The 23,851-nt window shown below is 45.8% G+C and overlaps 1 protein-coding gene across 1 annotated transcript; it reads left to right on the top strand.

Moving 5' to 3' along the window:
* The first annotated feature begins 278 nt into the window (after positions 1-278).
* ZNF331 (zinc finger protein 331) lies at positions 279-23,851 on the top strand. The gene is made up of 6 exons (XM_066271233.1): positions 279-416; positions 1,645-1,716; positions 8,396-8,493; positions 16,643-16,726; positions 18,277-18,403; positions 22,036-23,851. Exons 4-6 carry the CDS (start codon positions 16,718-16,720, stop codon positions 23,367-23,369), a joined length of 1,470 nt encoding a protein of 489 aa, XP_066127330.1. The 5' UTR covers positions 279-416; positions 1,645-1,716; positions 8,396-8,493; positions 16,643-16,717; the 3' UTR covers positions 23,370-23,851.

Raw genomic sequence — 23,851 nt, 5'->3', positions numbered from 1 at the left:
TGTAGATTCTGCAACTCTGTAATACATCCCGACACCCACCACAGATTTTGGATGTCCCTTAGCGGGCGGGTCAAGCTGCTTTCAGAAGGCCACGCTTCAAGCCCTAGGGCTCCCGCGAGGTGAACTGCATTTCCCGGAAGTCTCTGAGACAAAGCTCGTTAAGGCCTTGCAGAGTTGCATGCTGGGAAAGTGAGCCTTTTTGCTTCCGCTGCCGCGGATTCTCGGATTCTGGACTTCATTTCCCATAAGTCTCTGAGGCGCGGTTTTATGAGGAGCGTTCCGCGTTGCATGCCGGGAGGCTGTCTCCTGGCGCACAGAAATTTTTTTATGGCTCCGGCTTCCCGGGCAGCGATGCGGAGTTAACTTCACCCGTTGCGCCCCCTCCCGATGCGCCGTTGATCATTGGGCCCCGAGCGGTAAGTTGTTAGCATCTTCGGGGGAAACCTGCACGGGCGCGGCGGGAGATGGCGGAGAGCGAGACGCCTCAGGCGAACAGGCCTGAAGGGCAGCCTCGGCCTGTGGCTGTGGGAGCGGCTGCGGGAAGAAGTGCGTGTGTGTGATAGTGTCAGGGACCGGGCCCCGTCCCTAGGACTGCTGTGCGTATGAGCTTGGGTGAGGGTGACAGACCCTGTCCCCTTGGCTGTGACGCGCTTTCGCTTGATTGTGTTGTGGGGGTGACGCGGTGGGGCCCCGTCCCCCTGGCTATGACGCGCGCGTGGGGAGCGTGTGTGGAGGTTTTAGGTCAGGCTGGGACTCGGTGTGAGTTACCTGCATGTGGGCTGGAGGGGGGGGGGTCCGTCTCTATGGCTACGAGGTGTGCTTTTGCGCCCCAGTGGAGGGTGGGGTGGGGGTCAGGGCTGGGCACTGTGACACTGGCCAAGGTGTGTCTCCTGACAGTGCGATTGTTCGGCTGTGGCTGGTGCGGGATTGCACTTGGATAATTGTGTGTGTGGCCATGATGGAATGAGCACTGGGGTGTGTGTGACGGTGTAACCAGTAGCAGTGATGTCTCTGCTACCCCTCTGCCTTCACCTTTCAGCCATGTTGTACCTGCCTAGACGCCAGGCCCCAAAGGGAAGTCAGAGTCTCAACCCTGTAATGAAGGTGACCATCAAGAAGGGTGGATAGGCCCTGGCCGAGTAGCTCAGTTGGTTAGAGCTTCCTCCTGATACACTAAGGTTGCTGATTGATCCCCTATTAGGGCACATAGAAGAATCAACCAGTGAATGAATGTATATAAATGAGTGAAATAGTGAATGGAAGTTTCTCTCTCTTTCTCTTCCCCCTCAAATAAATAAATAGGCACATAGTCCTGAGATGGCAACGTTCTCTTGGCTAAAAGTTCTCTTCATACAGGCTACCTGAATGACAGTATGAAAAATCCTCAGGAATAACATTCTTGTTTTAGAAGGAAGAAGTCCCTACCTTGGCAGATGGGGGAGAGGACGGCTACATATTCCAAAAAGGGGATCACTAGACCTTAGTCCCCAGGAATCTCTGACATCCTCAGATCCTATTTTCTTCTTGTTTCCTGTTGGTTTTAGATATAACATGGGACAAGAGTGGCCTTGGAGAATATGTTCTGATATAATATGTGCTCCAAAAAGGACCTGGTTATCTCATCTGTCCTTCTCTTTCCCCCAGGCCAGCCATCCTCCAGAAAAAGCATCCCCAGGAGAGAGAAGAATCGTTATACATCTTAAAATCAAGGTTCAGGTGAGTTTTTGGGTTGTTGTTCAGTAAATGATATATTTATAGGGCTTAAGAATATTATTCTTAGCCTGAAATGTCCTCTATAAGAGTGACCTGTCCTCAATTCATTCCCAAGAGGTGAGACAGGGCCAAGCAGGTGTAGTCCCCAGTGGTCCACCCTCTGCAGTGAGCATTCACCAGTTCATTTGACCAATTTGCCCTTTTCTAAGAATTGGATGGTATAGAAGAATAGCACTGAGAGGTTAGTGTTTGTGCCTTCTCTCAGTGTGACTTGGTAAAAAGGATATTTGTTTTTAGATGGAATCAAGTACTAGACATCTTTGGTCTTTTTTTAGGCCTGACTTCATTTCAGAGCACAATAAGAAAGGAGAAGACTTGATTGTTTTAGTCAGTAAGTGACAAAATAAGTAGCTCCATGAGGCTTCTGGGAGTGGGGTTTGAGCAAAGGTCTTTGTCATAAAGGTAGGGATATTTTTCAGTAATCAATAAATAGAAATGTGTTATATTTAGCCTTATTTGAGGTCTTATTTTTTTAAGTGAGAGGAGGGGAGATAGAAAAACTGAGGTCTGACAATTACAGCTTAAGCTTATTTACTTGTATCTTGTATGAATTATGAGAAGCTATTAATATTGGATATGAAGTCTGGATCCAGAGTCCAGGTTGGTCAACTTTTTCTATAGAGGGTCATGTATTAAATATTTTACAATTTTTGGACTACATATGACTGCATCTTGTACTTACTCAGTAGATTTTATTTTTATTTTTCGAATGGTTTAGGTATATAGAAAAATTCCAAAAAATTTTTAGTACAGAGAATTCCCAGGTACCCTGCACCCAATTTCCCCCGTTATTACCAACTTACATTAGTATGGGGCATTAGTGATAATGATTGAGCCAGATTTGATACACAATCATTAACTAAAGCCCATGCTTTATTTATTTTCCTTAGTTTTTACATAATCTTCATTTGTTCCAGGATCCTATCCAGGAGACCCCATTACACTTCCTTGTTATGTCTCCTTATGCTCCTCTTGGCTGTGACAGTTTCTCAGACTCCCCTTATTTCTGGTGACCTTGAGAGATTTAAGTGGTACTAGTCAGGCCATATTTCCCCATGTATAAGACACACCTTATTTTGGGGGCCCAATATTTAAAAAAAATGTATTACATAAAATTATTGAACTCGCCTGACCTGTGGTGGCGCAGTGGGATAAAGCATTGACCTGAAACACTGAGGTTGCCAGTTCAAAACCTTGGGCTTGCCTGGTCAAGGCACATATGGGAATTGATGCTTCCTGCTCCTCCCCCTTCTCTCTCTCTCTCTTAAAAAAAAAAAAAAAAAAAATTATTGAACTCAAGTTTTATTCATCATAAAATTCATACAACTCCTCATCACTGTCAAAACTCCCATCCATTAGCTTGTCCTCATCCGTCTGATGACGAATCACTGTCTTCAGCAATGAGCACAAAAACAAGCACAAAAAAGCGGGAAATGCAAGTTAAAAAAATCTATAACCATGGTATAAGATGCACCCAGTTTTCAGACCCCAAATTTTCCAGAAAAGGGTGTGTCTTATACATAGGGAAATATGGTACTTTGCAGGCTGGTCCTTTATAGCAGCGGTTCTCAACCTGTGGGTCGCGACCCTGGCGGGGGTCGAACGACCAAAACAGTGGTCGCCTAAAGCCATCGGGAAAATACATATTTCCCGATGGCTTTAGCCGCTGAGAAGCTGCGCTACCGTCTGCAGCAGCGCTATTCAGCTTGAAAGAACGCCGTTATGGACGTGCATTCCAAACTGAATGCCTGCATTCATGCACAGACGTGATTGCATCATCTGTCAGGGCCTAAGGGGCGGGGGAAGCGGGGGGAATGCTCCATAGTCCATAGCAGTGCGGCTGCTTGTCCATAGCAGCACATTACGTGTGTCCAGGCGCTTGCTGACGTCATCAGTGGGCGGGTGCAGCAAGCGCAGGAGGACAGAAGCCTAGGAGGCGGAGAGGGAAGAGGCAGAGAGCCAAGAGAGCCTGCGAGACAGCCTGCTGGTGTAAAAAAGGTTAATAATGTAAAAACAGTACACACACCATACACACAATACTGTGTAAGTGTAAGGTGCTTTGTGTGTAATCATTACACAGTACAAAAAGCAGCTTACACTTACACAAAGCACCATACATTTACACAGTGTGAACTACATCAGTCTTATACTATAAGAGACCACTATAAGATGTAGTTCACACTGTTCCCCAATGTATAATTATCTCCCATATCTCCCATTATTTTCCCATATTCTGAATGAGGAAACTGCTGAAATCAGCAGTTTCTGGCATTGAATCCACCTCCTATTGATTTCATTGGGAGTGCGGCAGATTTTGTGGAAGAGAGCTCCCGAGAATCTCGGGTTACCACACAATCCAACGCAGCCTCCTTTTGATTTCAATAAGAGGTGGAGAAATGACAGTTTCCGATACATTTCTTCCTCTCCTATTCAAGTCAATGGGAGGCCGCAGCAGATTCCGCTCAAATATAGAGCATGTTGCTTAATTTTTTCCACTCTGGAACTTTTCCTAGAGCAAAAACATTCCAAAGGTGGAATCCGCCACCCCCGATAGACTGAAAGAGGCCTCACACTGAGGAATCTGCTGTGCAGATTCTGCAGTGTAAAAGATCTGCCTCCTATAGAAGTCTATTGGGGGGGGGTGGATTCCACCTTTGAAATGTTTCTGCTCTAGGAAAAGTTCCAGCGTGGAAAAAATTAAGCAACATGCTCTATATTTGAGCGGAATCTGCTGCGGCCTCCCATTGACTTGAATAGGAGAGGAAGAAATGGGTCGGAACTGCATTTCTGCCGTACAGGGGATCTCTCTTCTGCGGAATCCACGGGTCTCCCATTGAAGTAAATGAGATGTGGATTCCACCGCAGAAACCGCTGCTTTATAGTGTGAAAGAGCCCTGAAAGATACCATGCTGTGCAGAAACTGCAGTGTATCCTATGACATAGTTCACACTGTTCTATATAGAAAACTTGCCACTAATCTGGAAAAAACAGATCCATTAGTTAAGCAGCTATTTACGGAATGGTAGCCCCAATACACTAGGTAAGGAGGTCCATTAGTAATAAATATTTCTCAATATATAATTAGTTTTTGTGATTAATCACTATGTTTAAATTATGTTTGATTTGTAGCAATGAGAATACATAATGCATATCAGGTATTTACATTCCGAATCATAACTGTAGCAAAATTACAGTTATGAAGTAGCCACCAAAATTATTTTTTGGTTTGGGGTCACCGCAACATGAGGAACTGTATTACGGGGTCACAGCATTAGAAAGGTTGAGAACCGCTGCTCTATAGGAAACTGGTATTTTTCTCACAATTAGACTGGGTTTATGAGTTTGTGGTAGAAGCTCAGAAAGGATACAAATAGTCAACACGATTTATGATTTTTCTTTTCTTTTTTTTGTGGCAGAGACAGAGTCAGAGAGGGGACAGACAGACAGGAAGGGAGAGAGATGAACATCAATTCTTTGTTGCCGTTCCTTAGTTGTTCATTGATTTCTCATATGAGGGCTACAGCAGACTGAGTGACCCCTTGCTCAAGCCAGCGACCTTGGGCTCAAGCTGGTGAGCCTTGATCAAACTCAATAAGCCCGCGCTCAAGCTGGCGACCTCGGGATCTCGAACCTGGGTCCTCCACGTCCCAGTCCGACGCTTTATCCACTCTGCCATCGTCTGTTCAGGCACGATTTATGATTGTTGAGATTAATCTCGATCACCTGGCCAGGTAGTGTTGGTCAGTTTTCTCCACTGTAAAGTTACTCCTTTCCCCCCATTTCATACTAGGCTCTTTGGAAGAAAGTCACTGGGTGCAGCTCACACTTAAGGTTTGGAGAATTATGCCCCCTCCTTCTCTGTTTTTTTCACTGCTTTGATTGATTGATCTTAGAGAGAGGGAGTGAGAAACAGGGTAGTTGCTTCTCATATGTGCCTTGACCAGGTAAGCCCTGGGTTCTAAATTGGCAATTTAAGCATTCCAGGTCAACACTTTATCCACTGCACCACCAGGTCAGGCTGCTTTTGTTTTTATAGGCCTTTAAAAATGTGAAACACATTCTTAGCCCTCTGGCCCTACAGAAACAGGCTTTGGGCTATAGTTTGCCAAACCTAATCTAGAGTTTTGGGGTTTCAATCCTGCTTCCTCTTAGCATTTTGGGCTTTATAAAGATAGTATTGTGATAAAGATGAAATAATATGTAGGTAAAACCCCTTAGAACACCCCCCAGAGAATGAGTGTTTAGTAAATACGGTTTTGGCTATGTGGTAAGTCTGGATATTCTATAGGTCTAGAGCAACATATATATGAAGATTATTGTGATGGGTACTTGTAAGTTTTCAAAATGAATCAGAGTATAGAACTAGAATTCTTAGCCTGAGTTCCTCCCTTTAATTCCATTTACCATTTTCCAAGGGAAATTGTATATAGATTTGTTCCATATATTTATAAATATGGCTTTCTTCCTAGGAAAAAATCTATAATTTCATGGTATTCCCAAATGTGGACATGCACTCCAAAATTAGAACCTTCGTCTAGAATCAAAGACTGTGTTAACCAGACCAGAATTAGTGTCACTGTGACCACATCCATTCAGGATGATGGAAATGGTTAAAGTAAATCACACCAAACTCACATTATGGAGTATTATGCAGCTATGAAGAATGATATGGAGAAAGACTCATAAGAAGGAAAAATGCATTAAGCAGTACTCATAATTATAAACAATATTATGCATGAAAAAATTAGTTTGAAATTTTATTTAATAAAAATGCCTTTTATTTTTTTAAGTAAGAGGAGGAGAGATAGAAAAACAGACTCCCACATGTGCCCCAACCAGGATCCACACGGCAACTCCCACCTAGGGCCAATGCTTGAATCAGCTGAGCTATCTTCAGCACCCTGGACCGATGCTCGAACCAGTTGAGCCACTGGCTGCAATAGGGAAAGAGAGAGAGAAGGGGGGGGGGGAAGGGGACGAGAAGCAGATGGTCATTTTTCCTGTGTGCCCTGACCAGGGATCAAACCTGGGACATCCGCATGCTGGACTGATGCTCTGTCTACTGAGCCTACTGGCCAGGGCCAAACAACACTTTTCAAGTATTCTATTTAATATGGCATTTTAACTGATTATTCAGTGAAGAGGAAGGGAGTGGGCCAGATTTTTGGAAGATCTTTCCTGTACCAAGCACTTCTATTTGCTTTGCACACTTTCCCACACTTTCCCTCATTAGTGTTCCAAGCAGCTTAGCTGAGCTGTTGTTCTCAGGGTCCGATGGTATTACCAAGACATAGAAAATAGATGTTCAAAATCAGGGAGATGATATTTGTTTGTCACTTGTTTTTTCAGTACTGGGTATTATATCAATTTCTGTGTGTGTGTGTGTGTGTGACAGAGACACAGAGAGACAGGAAAGGAGAGAGATGAGAAGCATCAATTCTTTGTTGCCACTCCTTAGTTGTTCATTGATTGCTTTCTCATATGTGTCTTGACCAGGGGGCTATAGCAGAGCGAGTGACCCCTTGCTCAAGACAGCGACCTTGGGCTTCAAGCCAGCAACCTGTGCTCCACCTGATGAACCCGCACTAAAGCCAAATGAGTCCGCGCTTAACCCGGTTACCTTGAGGTTTCGAACCTGGGACCTCTGCATCCCAGTCCGATGCTCTATCCCCTGCACCACCGCCTGGTCAGGGTCAATTCCCTTTTGCTGCTGTAACATTGCCACACATTTAGCGACTTAAAACAGCACAGATACCTGACTGGTGTTGGCGCAGTGGATAGATTATCAACCTGGGACTCAGAGGACCCAGGTTCAAAACCCCGAGGTTGCCAGCTTGAGCAAGTAATCATCAGCATGACCCATGGTCACTGGTATGGGCAAGGGGTTACCAGCTTGGTTGGAGCCCCCTGGTCAAGGTACGTATGAGAAGCAATCAGTGAACAACTAAAGTAACGCAACTACAAGTTAATGCTGCTTATCCCTCTCCCTTCCTGTCTGTCTGTCTTTCAGACAGACAGATGTGTTATCTTACAGTTCTAGAGGTCAGAAGTCCAAAATGGGTCTCTCCTGGCTAAAACCCAGGTGTTGGCAGGGCTGTGCTCCTTTTTGCGGCCTCTAGGTGGCACTCCTGCCTTGCCTCTCCCAACTTCCAAAGCCTGCCTGTGTTCCTGGAATTACAACACATTCCTTCATCTTCAAAGCCAGCAAAGAAAAGTCCTCTCAAATCACATCCCTCTGACTCTGCTTCTGTCCTTACGGTGTTCTCTCCTTCTGACAACCCTCTTCTACTTTTATGGACTCTTGTGATTACATTGGACTCACCTGGATAATTCTGGCTAATTTCCTATCTTAAGGTCAGCTGATTAGTGACTGTAAGTCCCTCTGCAACCTAACTCCCCTTTGCTATGTAATGTTACATATTCACAGTTTCCAGAATTAAGACACTGCCTTCTTGGGTGACAGTTATTCTGTCTACCACAGGCTTATTCATTCAACTTTACCATAATGACTGCAGTATACCGTACCCCCCCAACCCTGACTTTGGGTTTTTTCTTTCTTTGTTGATTTCTTTTAAATGTGGGACTGTCTTAACTTTTATTTTTTCTAATGGGATTAATGCAGGCCTGCAGCAAAAAATTTCAATTTCTTAAGGAGTTCATAAAGAAGAAACTTGACAGTACCCATGATGGTACCATCCAGAGATGTCTGTTGATACTATGGTATGTATGTTTCCAGTGTTCCCCTCCTGCTCTAAGCATATGTGTATGGTTTTGCTTCTAGAGCGTTGAATTCTGCTAATTGGTCATGTAAATGAACTGAACACTTTCCAGGTCTTAGTTTGTAAAAGGAATCCACTTCAGTCGTGGGCCACGTTATACCTCCATGTGTGTGTGGAGGGAAGAGGTATGCCAGCAATCTCCTTCTCGCCTTGAAAATAATCTCTCAGTGCCTGACCTGTGGTGGCGCAGTGGATAAAGCTTTAACCTGGAACGTTAAGGTCGCCAGTTTGAAACCCTGGGCTTGTCTGGTCAAGGCACATATGGGAGTTAATGCTTCCTATTCCTCTCCCCTTCTCTCTCTCTCTCTCTCCCTCTCTCTCCCTCTCTCTCCCTCTCTCTCCCTCTCTCTCCCTCTCCCTCTCCCTCTCTCTCCCTCCTTTCTCTTTAAAAATGATTAAATATTTTAAAAATCTAAAAAAAAAACCATAAAGAAGAAAAAATTTATCATATATTTATCCTTTTTAGGGTTGGTGGTATGTCATTTGCAATTAATTCCATGGCAGCAAATCATCAAGAAAGATGGACTTTTGCCTGACCAGGCGGTGGCACAGTGGATAGAGCGTCGGACTGGGACATAGAAGACCCTGAGGTCGCCACCTTGAGCACAGGCTCATCTGGTTTGAGCGAGGCTCACCAGATTGAGCCCAAGGTCGCTGGCTCGAGCAAGGGGTCACTCGGTCTGCTCCAGCCCCCTGGTCAAGGCACATATGAGAAAACAATCAATGAACAACTAAGAAACTGCAACGAAGAATTGATGCTTCTCATCTCTCTCCCTTCCTGTCAGTCTGTCCCTGTCTGTCCCTCTCTCTGACTCTGTCACCAAAAAAAAAAAAAAAAAAAAGGACTTTCAAATTTAGACTTTCTAGGATTTCAAATATTTCTTTCGTGGACCATGGCAGTGATCACTGACACATTACAAATGGACTGAACAAGTGACATTTCCAAGGGCTGATATGTGGGGGGGAAAGACAATGACAATAGTTAAACATGTTCGCATAAATCTCCCATATCACACAGAAGACAAGGTTCAGCCACTCAGGAATGTCCTCAATGTGGCAATGTCTCCGTTTAGCTTCTCCAGCTGAATCTTTGATGTGAGATTATGGCTCTCCCTTTCTTTGCTTGAGTGGCAGGAACATTATTATCTGTCTGAGTTGTTCTTTGTAATTTTTGCTAATACTGTTAATTAAAAAATTTCTTTTTTCCTGGCCCTGGCTGATTGACTCAGCATCAGCCCAGCATGTGGAAGTCCCGGGTTCAATTCCTAGCCAGGGCACACAGGAGAAGCGCCAATCTACTTCTCCACCCTTCCCCCTCTCCTTTGTCTCTCTCTTCCCCTCCTGCAGCCAAGGCTCCATTGGAGTAAAGTTGGCCCGGGATCTAAGGACGGCTCCATGGCCTCTGCCTCAGGTGCTACAATGGCTCCAGTTGCAATGGAGCAATGCCCCAGAGGGCAGAGCATCGCCCCCCTGGTGGGCATGCTGGATGGATCCCAGTTTGGTGCATGCAGGAGTTTATCTCTCTGCCTCCCCAGTTCTCACTTCAAAAAATAAAAAATTAAATTTAAAAATACATAAAAATTTGCCCCTGCCGGTTGGCTCAGTGGTAGGGCGTCGGCCTGGCGTGCAGGAGTCCCAGGTTCGATTCCCGGCCAGGGCACACAGGAGAAGCGCCCATCTGCTTCTCCCCCCCTCCCCTCTCCTTCCTCTCTGTCTCTCTCTTCCCCTCCCCCAGCCGAGGCTCCATTGGAGCAAAGATGGCCCGGGTGCTGGGGATGGCTCCTTGGCCTCTGCCCCAGGGCTCATGCGGGAGTCTGTCTGTCTTTCCTCGTTTCCAGCTTCAGGGAAAAAAAAATACAAAAAAAAAAAAACCATAAAAATTTATTTTAAAAAATAAAAAAATTTGGCCCTGGCCGGTTGGCTCAGCGGTAGAGCGTCGGCCTGGCGTGCGGAGGACCCGGGTTCGATTCCCGGCCAGGGCACACAGGAGAAGCGCCCATTTGCTTCTCCACCCCTCCGCCGTGCTTTCCTCTCTGTCTCTCTCTTCCTCTCCTGCAGCCGGGGCTCCGTTGGAGCAGGGATGGCCCGGGTGCTGGGGATGGCTCTGTGGCCTCTGCCTCGGGCGCTGGATTGGCTCTGGTCGCAACATGGCGACGCCCAGAATGGGCAGAGCGTTGCCCCATGGTGGGTGTGCCGGGTGGATCCCGGTCGGGCGCATGCGGGAGTCTGTCTGACTGTCTCTCCCTGTTTCCAGCTTCAGAAAAATGAAAAAAAAAAAAAATAATAAAAAAATAAAAAAATTTATTTTTTCCAAAATATAAGAGAAAGTTTACTTAGAAAGTCACAGAGCTGGAAGAGACGGTCTTTAGTAAACTAGTTACAGAGACAAAAGAAGAGCAGTTTAGGTGGAAGGGAGACACGGGGAGGGGCGTGGCAGAGGTGTGCTCCCAGGATAGAGTGCCAAAGAATTTCATTCTTAAGATGCTCTGAAATTTTTCAGTTAGCATTGATTATATAGGCAGCATGTTTGTGAATCATAGTTTTGCATAAGAATAAAAGGGACACAGGCTGGCCTGTGGTGGCGGAGTTGATAAACGCATCAACCTGGAATGCTGAGGTCACCAGTTTGAAATTCTGGGCTTGCAGGTCAAGGTTTGAGAAACAACTACCAGGAGTTGAGGTTTCCCGCTCCTTTGCCCCCCTTTCTCCTCTCTCTAAAATCAATAAATAATATATTTTTTTAAAAGAAAAGAAAAAGGACCAGTGTGTTTGAGTTTCTTTCATAAAAATGGGGAGTGGTGTACCTGACCAAGTGATGGCACAGTGGATACTTGAACTGGGAGAGTATCCAGGTTCGAAACCCTGAGTATCCAAGGTTCGAAACCTTGAAGCCCAAGGTCGCCGGCTTGGGCCCAAGGTTGCAGGCTTGAACAAGGGGTCACTCTGCTTTGCTGTGGCCCCCCAGTCAAGGCATATATGAAGAAGCAATCGATGAACAACAAAGGAGCTGCAATGAAGAATTGATGCTTCTCATCTCTCTCCCTGCCTGCCTGTCTGTCCCTAGCTGTCCCTTTCTCTATCTCTCTCTGTCTCTGTCACACACACAGAAAAAGTGGTATTATTGATCTTCAGTAATGTGATACTGTGTTTTATGTAGATTCTTTTCTTAAGAATTGAGACAACCTGACCAGGTGGTGGCACAGTGGGTAGAGCGTCGGACTGGGATGCCGAGGACCCAGGTTCGAGGCGCCGAGGTCTCCAGCTTGAGCGCAAGCTCTTTTGGTTTGAGCAAGGCTCACCAGCTTCGACCCAAGGTCGCTGGCTTGAGCAAGGGGTTACTTGGTCTGCTGAAGGCCTGCGGTCAAGGCACATATGAGAAAGCAACCAATGAACAACAAAGGTGTCGCAACGAAAAACTGATGATTGATGCTTCTCATCTCTATGTTCCTGTCTGTCTGTCCCTATCTATCCCTCTCTTTGACTCTCTGTCCCTGTAAATAAAAATAAATAAATAAAATTCTCTAGAAAAATCTGAATAAAGTTGGTGGATAGTGTCTATCTCAATGTCCTGTTTGTGATACTGCACTATAATTTTTCTCTGTGGTACCATTGGGGTAAACTGGGTAAAGAGTACCAAGGATCCCTTTTGTATTATTTCTTATAACTGCACATGAATCTATAGTTACCTCAAAAAAAAAAATCATCCTAACATTCTTATGCACATATATGTGTACTACAATCGTTTTTTCCTTTGGATACATTCCAGCAAGTAGAATTTTGAGTCAAAATCACCCTAGTATTAAGTGCCTCTGATATGCCTGACCCTGTGGTATTAGTACTTGGAATGACTGAAAGGACATAGTTACCTGTACACTGCTTACAACCCAGCGAGGAAGGGGACTCTGGAAGAAGCACAAGGCACCTGCGGTCAAGGCCTGTGGTGAATTCCAGGTGACGTGCCCTGACAGGCACTAGGAATGGGGTCATTCTCGCTATAGCTGCTGACGTCAAGTCATGACCTAATAATTCTAAGTGCACAGGCTCTATGCGGTGATCAATAGAATTTTTTTTTTAATGACTTTATTCATTTTAGAAGGGGGGGGCGGGAAGCATCAACTCCCACATGTGCCTTTACTAGGCAAGCCTGGGGTTTCGAACCAGTGACCTCATCATTCCAGGTCAGTGTTTTATCTATTGTACCGCTACAGGTCAGGCTAGAATTTATTTTCTAAGTATTATACCTTACATATTCTTTCTAATAATGTTGGGTGCATTTTAATTTCAAGTCAGTTGCTTTAGCATTTGTCTAAATGCTAAAGAGACATGGCTGAAGAGACATTCAAAACTACAGTTCACCCACCCATCAAGACATAAAACTAAGCATGGAGACAACCGCAGCAGTACCTAAGACATCACTTGGGATTTCAGTCATTTATTTATTTTTGTATTTTTCTGAAGTTGGAAACGGGGAGGCAGTCAGACAGACTCCCGCATGCGCTCGACCAGGATCCACCTGGCACGCCCACCAGGGGGCGATGCTCTGCCCATCTGGGGCGTCGCTCTGTTGCAACCAGAGCCATTCTAGCTCCTGAGGCAGAGGCCATAGAGCCATCCTCAGTGCCCGGGCCATCTTTGCTCCAATGGAGCCTTGGCTGCGGGAGGGGGAGGAGCGGAGAAGCAAATGGGCTCTTCTCCTGTGTGCCCTGGCTGGAAATTGAACCCGGACTCCTGCACGCCAGACTGACGCTCTACCACTAAGCCAACCGGCCAGGGCTCAGTCATTTTTTTTATTTGCTACTCCAGCATATATGGGCATACTGGATATCAAAGATTTGGTTTAGGTATTAGGAAATTAAAGGAAAAAAGGAAATGTCATTCAGGAAAATAATCCAAAGATGATATATTCTGAACTTTTCTGCAATTTCAGGAAGAAACTTTTTTAAAAAATTTTTTTTAATGAGAGAGACAGGCTGGAAGGGAGAGAGATGAGAAGCATCAGTTTTTCATTGAGGCATCTTATTTGTTCATTGATTGCTTTCTCATATGTGCCTTGACCGGAAGTTGGGGGAGGGCTATAGCAGAGTGAGTGACCCCTTGCTCAAGCCAGCAACCCCATGCTCAACCTGGTGAGCCCGTGCACCAGCAACCTTTAGGTTTCTCCTTGTCAGGCAGAAAGAAACTTTTTTTTTTTTTTTTTTTACATTAAGAGTCAGAGAGAGAGAGATAGACAGGGACACACAGGAATGGAGAGATGAGAAACATCAATCATTAGTTTTTCATTGTGTGTTGCAACATCTTAGTTGTTCATTGATTGCTTTTTCATATGTGCCTTGACCATGGGCCTTCAGCAGACGGATTAACCCCTTGCTCGAGCCAGTGACCTTGGGTCCAAGCTGGTGAGCTTTGCTCAAACCAGATGAGCCTGCGCTCAAGCTGGAGACTTCGGGGTCTCAAACCTGGGTCTTCCGCATCCCAGTCCAACGCTCTATCTACTGCACCACCACCTGGTCAGGCAGGAAGAAACTTTTAAAAAAAAAATAGTTCTCTCTTTTAAGAACCGAACTGCCTCTTAACAAATTTAAAAGAAATCAATGCACACAGATTAATATGCCAAGCAAGTTCATAGCTATAATTACAATACCTAGTGGGATAGTCAAAAAGAAGAAACTCAAGATCAAAGGATGTGTCAGGGTCCACAAGGCCATCACCAGGTTCAGTGATTCTCTGGGTGAACTCAGGATTCACCTCATTGTCCTACTCACAGCTAAGATTTATTAGGGCAGAGGGATACACGGCAAAGCCAGCCGAGGGAAAGGCCCACAGGGAAATGTTGAGAGGCAACCAAGCGCAAGCCCACCAATCTTGCTTAATTCCTCTGCCATCGAGTTCCAACAAGACATGCGTATTGTCTGTGGGGAAGCTCACAGCCTGGGAGCCCAGGGAGCTTCTCCAGCGTGAGTCACATAGGTGCCCTCCGTGTACAGCATTGAAATTCCAGAAGCATGAGCCACTGTCCTCAGGCAATGGTGGGAACACTGGAACTCCAGCCAAGGACCAAAATCACAAGCAGGCTTACAGACAGCCGTTTCAGACCAGTTGTGTCACCTCTTTTTTTTTTTTTTTTTTTTAATTTTATTTTATTTATTCATTTTAGAAATGAGAGAGACAGAGAGAGAGAGAAGGGGGAGGAGCAGGAAGCATCAACTTCCATATGTGCCTTGACCAGGCAAGCCCAGGGTTTCGAACCGGCAACCTCAGCATTTCTAGGTCGACGCCCCATCCACTGCGCCACCACAGGTCAGGCTGTGTCACCTCTTTTGAGCAAGGGATCTATAACTTTCCAGAATGTTTTCTTCTTCTCTATGTCTATTTTTATATCTCCCTTTCTGCTGATGTCTTACGGTGTTGGCCGGTATGTGTTTGTCTCTATATGTGTGCATATATATGAGTGTATATATATTCATATCTAGAATTTTCAAGTGTATCTTATTTTGGTAGCTTGATTTTCCTACTGATGATATAGCTGACTTTTTTTCATGTCTAAGTATTTCTTCCAACTTGGCACCGAATAACCACTGACATCAGTGTTTTGCATTGATAGTCTGCATATGTTTATGCAGCCAGCTTTTCTGGATGTGAAGTGCTGACGCTTCCTAGGCATTTCCTTCTCGTCCGCCTGCCGTGTCTTGACCCAAGTCACCCTATCTAGAGGCCAGAAGAGATTCAAGTTTGGATGAAGTAGCCCCTGCTAACCCTGGACAATGTGACTGGAGGGAGCAGGAGGAACTCAGAGACTGAGCACCCTAAACACACCCACTCAGGTCCAGATAACAGTCCCCCTGCCTGGAGTTAGCCATACTGCAGGTTTGAGGGCAGAGTCTCCACCTAAGACCACCCTCAGTTTTGACACTAATTGCAGGTTTGGGAGTTTCCTGAAAGTAGCTTCAGGTTCTATTATTCAGGACTAGCAGGACTCCCAGAACTCACTGGAAGCTACTCTACTCAGGGGTATGATTCATTGCAGGGAAAGGGTACAGATTAACGTCAGCCAAGAAACAGGTTCATACGGGGAGGTCCAGGGTGTTCACAACATGAGCTCCAGTGTCCTCTCCCCAGAGTCAGGACTTGTTCTCTGCTGGCATTGATGTATGATGTTACACACAGAGCCTTGCCAACCAAGAAACTCACCGCGCACAGATAGCCAGAGTTCACTGGGGCCTCAGCACATAGGCCCAGTTGATTGATTATATAGATGTATCGACATGATTGATTGAATGATTGCTCAGAAGTTAACCTCAGCCTCCAGGTCAGCTGATACCCCATGACCCAAAACCCCCACCCCAAGTCACCTGGTTTGTCCTAGAGTGACGAGCTCCTACCCTAAGACTGTTTGGGTATGGCCAGCCCAACCCAGAGACAGTTTGGTATGGCCAGTCCCTCCCTAAGGTGCAGTATGGTCACCTGGTACCCCAAACAAAGACCTCCTATCAAGTATGATACAGATTAGCTCTCAGAAACTGAGGACGATGGCCAGACCTCTCTTTGGTCAAGGCCAAATTCTCAATACTTATCGCCTAACAGGAGCTGGCCAGAAATCCTCCTGCTAAAATCTCTGGGTCTGACTTCTTTTTTTTTTTTTTTTAATTTTTTTTTTTTTAAGATTTTATTTATTCATTATAGAGAGGGGGGGGGAGAGAGAGAGAGAGAGAAGGGGGGAGGAGCAGGAAGCATCAACTCCCATATGTGCCTTGACCAGGCAAGCCCAGGGTTTTGAACCGGCAACCTCAGCGTTTCCAGGTTGACGCTTTATCTACTGCGCCACCACAGGTCAGGCTGGGTCTGACTTCAAGGCAAAAAATAAATAAAAACTCTTCTGTTCTGTGCGGCTGGGTTTCATGGAGTTTGAGGGACAGCTTGGGCTTTTCCCCCCAGAATCCTTTTAATCTAATTCCAGACATGTGATGTTTGTGGGTGTTGGAGAAGGAGCTGAGGGTTCTTTGGAAGCAAAGATGGAGGGAGCAAAAAGGTTGTATTAAGTCGTTTTGGAGACCAACATGCTCTTACTTTCATGCCTCTTTCTCCTCATCTAGCTCTGGCTTCTCTGGATTTTGTGTCCACAGTGAAGGAAACCCTCAGACAACCGATCAGTTCTTGATTCTAAAGCTATGGCCAATGTAAGTGTGTATTTCTTTCCTTCTTAAATGTGATACTCAGGTCCGGTGGCTATTTTTATTTTATATTATCCTGATGCTTCCTGCCCAAGCGAGTCCCATCTAATTACCTACTTCCTGGTGCATCCCACTCCGGTGAATGATGATACCACATAGCCCATGCCCACCTTGGTGGCTAATGTTCACATAATGTGGAGCTAATTATTTGTGCTTGGCTTTTTTTTTTTTTTTTTTTTGGTGTTGAGAGAGACAGGGACAGACAGACAGGAAAGGAGAGAGATGAGAAACATCAATTCTTCATTGCAACACCTTAGTTGTTCATTGATTGCTTTCTCACATGTGCCTTGACCGCGGGCCTTCAGCAGACTGAGTAACCCCTTGCTTGAGCCAGCGACCTTGGGTCCAAGCTGGTGAGCTTTGTTCAAACCAGATGAGCCCGTGCTCAAGCTGATGACCTCAGGGGCTTGAACCTGGGTCCCCCACATCCCAGTCTGATGCTCCATCCACTCTGCCACCCCTGGTCAGGCTGTGCTCAGTTTTTTTGTCAAAAGGAACATTGGAGCAATAGAGGAAGAAAGTCCTTTGAGAGAGATTTCAGTCAGGTCTATTGTTTGAGTAGTTGGAGATGTTGGACCCATTTGACCACAGGAGAAAACAGAAATTCCCCACTGAACTTTTTTCCAGCCAGATAAAAGAGACTATTCGTATTCATTGGTCTCAGGCTCAGGGTGTGGTAACAGCCCAAGCTTTAGAAGGCTTTTAGAATTAGATAGAGCTGTGTGACTGAGGCCTGCAGACTCAGCGGTCAGGGAACCCGTGGTCAGTTGTGTTGTTGAACAGAACTGCCAGACCTCCGTATGCTTTTGCATCTTCTGATACTACAAGTATCCTCTAATCAAGAAAGGGTGAGCAGGGGTGCTGTTGGTGACAGGTAAAATCATCCAGGACAGAGTAGTAGATGATCGTATGTTCCCAGAATCAGGAAAAACCTTAGTCATTTTGTCCAGCCTAAGTGTAATGATTAAATGTCATCTGCCCATGTGATGGAATAAAAAATGTTTTTGTCATTACTAAGGAAGACTGCTTAAAACATAACCTGGCAAAATGATGAACATGAAGCTTCAAAACATTCAAACGTGCCAAGACCTTATTTTCGAAGATAAAAGATCTTCTCTTACATTTTTGAAACAGAAATGGAGGCATTATTTTCTTTTCCCTTAAGGGGCAAAAGGTATGCCGCAGGGATCCACACTGTTGTCTCAGGATGTGTGGGAAGGTGAGAAAGGCACGTGGCAGGTTCTGTGCGCCTGAACGGGAGGAAGTCTGGGATTGTTCTGTCCGTACTCTGGCAGGTTGGGATGCAGCAGTAGGGCTCCTTAGTAACATGGAGGGATTCTGGTTGTCACAGCCATGTCCTCCCTGCCCCCTACCCATATCACAGGCTTTCAGTCCACCTGCTGTATGCGCTCTGCCCACAGTACAGCCCTTCCTCTTTCTTTCCTCTTGAAAGTGCCCTTTCATTTCCTCAGGGACATGTGGGTTTGTGTTTTTAGAGTCTGGTGACATTCTCAGATGTGGCCATAGACTTCTCTCAGGAGGAATGGGCCTACCTGGACTCCACACAGAGGGACCTGTACTGGGATGTGATGTTGGAGAACTACAGTAACTTGGTCTCCCTGGGTAAGTTGCCTGTGTTGTATAACAGGCTTTGCTCCCTGGAATGTCAATTCCATCCCTTGTGAACTTTAAGATTATCTTTCAAGAACGAGTTGAATCTTCTTCCCGTTGCCAGGGAACACTTTGAGCTTTGTCAAGTTGGAAGGGGGCCTTACACACCTTCCTGTTGTCATTCATCAGTGATCTTCCTATCTTCGTCTGGCCCTTTCTTTAGTTACCTCTCTCTCTCTCTTTATTTTTTTATTTTATTATTTTTCTACAGGGACAGAGAGAGAGAGAGTCAGATAGGGACAGACAGACAGGAATGGAGAGAGATGAGAAGCATCGATCATCAGTTTTTCATTGCAACACCTTAGTTGTTCATTGATTGCTTTCTCATATGTGCCTTGACCGCGGGCCTTCAGCAGACCGAGTAACCCCTTGCTCAAGCCAGCGACCTTGGGTCCAAGCTGGTGAGCTTCTTGCTCAAGCCAGATGAGCCTGCGCTCAAGCCAGAGACCTCGAGGTCTTGAACCTGGGTCCTCCACATCCCAGTCCAACACTCTATCCACTGCGCCACCGCCTGGTCAGGCTTTCTCTCTCTTTTTAATTTTTTTTTTATTTTTTTTTTCCATTTTTCTGAAGCTGGAAACGGGGAGAGACAGTCAGACAGACTCCCGCATGCGCCCGACCAGGATCCACCCGGCACGCCCACCAGGGGCGATGCTCTGCCCATCCTGGGCGTCGCCATGTTGCGACCAGAGCCACTCTAGCGCCTGAGGCAGAGGCCACAGAGCCATCCCCAGCGCCCGGGCCATCTTTGCTCCAGTGGAGCCTTGGCTGCGGGAGGGGAAGAGAGAGACAGAGAGGAAAGCACGGCGGAGGGGTGGAGAAGCAAATGGGCGCTTCTCCTATGTGCCCTGGCCGGGAATCGAACCCGGGTCCTCCGCACGCTAGGCCGAAGCTCTACCGCTGAGCCAACCGGCCAGGGCTTTCTCTCTCTTTTTAAATGTATTGATTGGTTTTAGAGAAGGAAAGAAATCAATTTGTTGTTCCACTTATTTATGCATTCACTGGTTTATTTATTTATTTATTTTGTGTGACAGAGACAGAGAGAGATAGGGACAGACAAACTAGAAAGGAGCGAGATGAGAAGCATCATCTTCATTGCGGTCTCTTAGTCTCCTTAGTTGTTCATTGATTGCTTTCTCATATGTGCTTTGACGGGTGGGCTGCAGCAGACCAAGTGACCCCTTGTTCAAGACAGTGATATTTGGGCTCAAGCCAGCGACCCCACGCTCAAGCTGGTGAACCTGTGCTCAAGCCAGCAATCTCGGAATTTTGAACCTGGGCCCTCTGCATCCCAGTCTGACTCTCTATCCACTGCGCCACCAGCTTTCCAGGCCACTGATTGATTCTTGTATGTGCCCTGACTGGGGATCAAACCCACAATCTTGGCATGTCAGAACGATGCTCTGAGTTACCTCGCCAGGGCTAGTTACCACTCTCTCTCTTTTTTAAAAAAATTTTATTATTTACTGCCTGACTAGGCAATGGCACAGTGGATAGAGCGTTGGACTGGGATGTGAAGGACCCAGGTTCGAGACCCTGAGGTCACCAGCTTGAGTGTGGGCTCATCTGGTTTGAGCAAGGCTCACCAGCTTAAGCCCAAGGTCAGTGGCTCAAGCAAGGGGTCACTTGGTCTGCTGTAGCCCCCTGGTCAAGACACATATGAGAAAGCAATCAATGAACAACTAAGGAGCTGCAATGAAGAATTGATGTTTTTCATCTCTGTCCCTTCCTGTCTGTCTGTCCCTATCTGTCCCTCTCTATGACTCTGTCTCTGCCACACATACACACACACACACACACACACAAAAAAGATTTTATTATTTACTGATTTTAGAGAGGAAAGAGAGACAGAAAGGCAGGGGAAAAGGAGTGGGAAGCATCAACTCATAGTTGTTTCTTGAATGTGCCTTGACCAGGCAAGTCCATGGTTTCAAACCAGTGGCCTCAGGATTCCAGGTTAATGCTTTATTTACTGCACCACCACAGGTCAGGCTAGTGACCACTCATAGTGAGCAAAGAATGAATTGGAATTCTGAAATATTTATTTCACAACCATCTTCAAGGAAACCAAGCAACTACTACAAGCTGATGCTTCCTGCTTCTCCCCCTTTCTCTCTCTCTCTGCCCTCTCTCTAAAATAAATACATAAAATCTAAAAAGAAAAATAATAACAGCCATAATATCTATGGCTAATATTGCACTAACTCTGTACCAGGCATTGTCTAGGCACTGTGTTTCTCTGTGTGTATAACCACAATTCATTTCATTCTTACAAGTTTATGAGTTAGACACAATTAGTTAGTCTGATTTGTAGATGAGTGTGCTGGGGCGCAGACGATGTGGTCCGACAGAGGATACGGAAGTAAGAATTGAACATAAGAATTCTGGCCCTGGCCTGACCTGTGGTGGCGCAGTGGATAAAGCGTTGACCTGGAAATGCTGAGGTCGCCGGTTTGAAACCCTGGGCTTGCCTGGCCGAGGCACATATGGGAGTTGATGCTTCCAGCTCCTCCCCCCTTCTCTCTCTCTATCTCTCTCTCCTCTCTAAAATGAATAAAATAAAAAATAAAAAAAAATAAAAAAAAAAGAATTCTGGCCCTGGCCGGTTGGCTCAGTGGTAGAGCATCGGCCTGGCGTGCAGGAGTCCTGGGTTCGATTCCTGGCCAGGGCACATAGGAGAAGCACCCACCTGCTTCTCCACCCCCCTCTCCTTCCTCTCTGTCTCTCTCTTCCCCTCCCGCAGCCAAGGCTCCATTGGAGCAAAGTTGGCCCGGGCACTGAGGATGGCTCTGTGGCCTCTGCCTCAGGCGCTAGAATGGCTCTGGTTGCAACAGAGCGATACCCCAGATGGGCAGAGCATCACCCCCTGGTGGGCATGCTGGGTGGATCCCGGTTGGGCGCATGCAGGAGTCTGTCTGACTGCCTCCACGTTTCCAACTTCAGAAAAATACAAAACAAAACAAAAAGAATTCTGGCCTAGAATCCATTTCATTCATTAACCACTATGGTGCCAGATGTGGACTTTACATTTTTTTAAGCAAGAGGGAGAGGACAGACAGGGACAGACAGGAAAGGAGAGAGATGAGAAGCATCAACTCATAGTTGCAGCACTTAAGTTGTTCATTGATTGCTTTCTCATACATACCTTGACTGAGGGGCTCCAGCCATTGACCATGGGGTCATGTCTGTGACCTCACGCTCAAGCCAGTGACCCCACATTTAAGCTGGTAAGCCTGTGCTTAAACTGATGACGTTGGGCTCAAACCAGCGATCTTGGGCTTCAAGCCAGCAACCTTTGGGCTCAAGCCAGTGATCATCGTTCATGTCTATGATCCCACACTCAAGCCAGTCACCCCACACTCAAGCTGCACTCAAGCCTCTGATCTCAGGGTTTCCAACCTGGGTCCTCAATGTCCCAGGTTGACACCTATCGACTCTGCCATCACCTGGTCAGGTTGGACTTTACGTTTTAACAAAGGTCTAGATTATTTCTTCTACTGGAGAAGTTTTTGGTTTGTAGTTAGGTCTGTTTGTTTTGTTGTCCTTAAAAGGAAACAAAACATGGGATTTTTTTTTTCTTCCAGATTTGGAGTCACCATATGAGGCCAAGAATTTACCTACAGAAAAGGGCATTTATGAAATCTGTTTTTCCAAATGGAACTCAGGTGGGAAAAGTAAATTCATTGTCCTTGACTGGATGTGTGAAGGTGAGTTGGAAGGAGCACAGGGCCCTCCAGGGGGCTCTTTCGACCAAAAGAGAATCAACTATGCGAAAACGCGCACTGATAGAGAAAATACCTCTGGTAGACCACAGCAGAGACTGCATAATCGGGAGAATTCATATGAATGTAAGGAATGTGGAAAGGCCTTTAGTCGTGGCTATCAGCTTACGCAACATCAGAAAATTCACACTGGTGAGAAACCCTATCAGTGTAAAGAGTGCAAAAAGGCCTTTCGTTGGGGTAACCAACTTACTCAGCATCAGAAAATCCACACTGGTGAGAAACCTTATGAGTGTAAGGACTGTGGGAAGGCCTTTCGCTGGGGTTCAAGCCTCGTCATTCATAAGAGAATCCACACGGGGGAGAAGCCCTATGAGTGCAAAGACTGTGGGAAGGCCTTCAGACGTGGTGATGAGCTCACGCAACATCAGCGGTTTCACACTGGGGAGAAAGACTATGAATGCAAGGACTGTGGGAAGACCTTCAGTCGTGTGTATAAACTAATTCAGCACAAGAGAATTCATAGTGGCGATAAGCCCTATGAGTGTCAAGACTGTGGGAAGGCCTTTATCTGTGGCTCAAGCCTCGCTCAACATAAAAGAATTCATACCGGTGAGAAGCCCTTCGAATGTCAAGAATGTGGGAAGGCCTTTACGCGTGTCAATTACCTTACTCAGCATCAGAAAATTCACACGGGTGAGAAACCTCATGAGTGTAAGGAGTGTGGGAAGGCCTTTCGTTGGGGTTCCAGCCTTGTTAAACACGAGAGAATCCATACAGGGGAGAAGCCGTATAAGTGCACAGAATGTGGAAAGGCCTTTAATTGTGGCTATCACCTCACTCAACATGAGAGAATTCACACTGGTGAAACGCCTTATAAGTGCAAGGAATGTGGGAAGACCTTTATTTATGGGTCAAGCCTTGTTAAACATGAGAGAATTCATACAGGGAAGAAACCCCACGAGTGCAGAGAATGTGGGAAAGCCTTTACTCATGGCCATCAACTTACTCAGCATCAGAAAACCCATACCAGTGAAAAACCCCATGAGTGTAAGGACTGTGACGAGGTGTTTAACCCTGGAAACCATTTTAGAGAACCTCAGAGAATTCACACTGTTGACAAACCTTTAGGATACAAAGAATGTTCAGAGACCTCTAAACAGCGTTCATTTCTTCCACAACATGAGAAATCATGATATAATTTAACACGAGAAAGTCTTTACGGATCACTCTCCTTATATAGAATTTCAGGCTAGTCATGCTAGAAGCAGATTTGGAAACTGGAGAAATCACATTTCATTCATGATTACAACATACTCAGTGTAGATGACTTTTTTACTGGATAGGTTAGTTGAATGGATGCGTAGAAGCTTCCCAGAACCTTTCAGTCTCATTTTGGATTCATTCTGGGGGGATGATTGCTGGTGTAACATATGTGCAAAAGCCTTTCCTCACGGTACACAACCTGCTGGTCATTGCTGTCCCACCTCGCTGCTTCCTGTGAGACGTGGGCAGATTAGCTTCTACCCCTGTGTGTTAGTTGTGAAATGGGGGTAGTCACACCTACCTGATACTGCTATTGTGGTGATTAAACAGGCTTGGTACGTGTAAACTCCTTAAACATGTATCTGGAATATTGTGTAAGCTCAATAAATATCAGCTGTTGTTCTTATCGCTA

The sequence above is a fragment of the Saccopteryx bilineata genome, chromosome 3 (assembly GCF_036850765.1).
Source record: "Saccopteryx bilineata isolate mSacBil1 chromosome 3, mSacBil1_pri_phased_curated, whole genome shotgun sequence".
NCBI classification, from domain to species: Eukaryota; Metazoa; Chordata; class Mammalia; order Chiroptera; family Emballonuridae; genus Saccopteryx; species Saccopteryx bilineata.
This window is presented reverse-complemented; position numbering and strand designations above follow the sequence as displayed.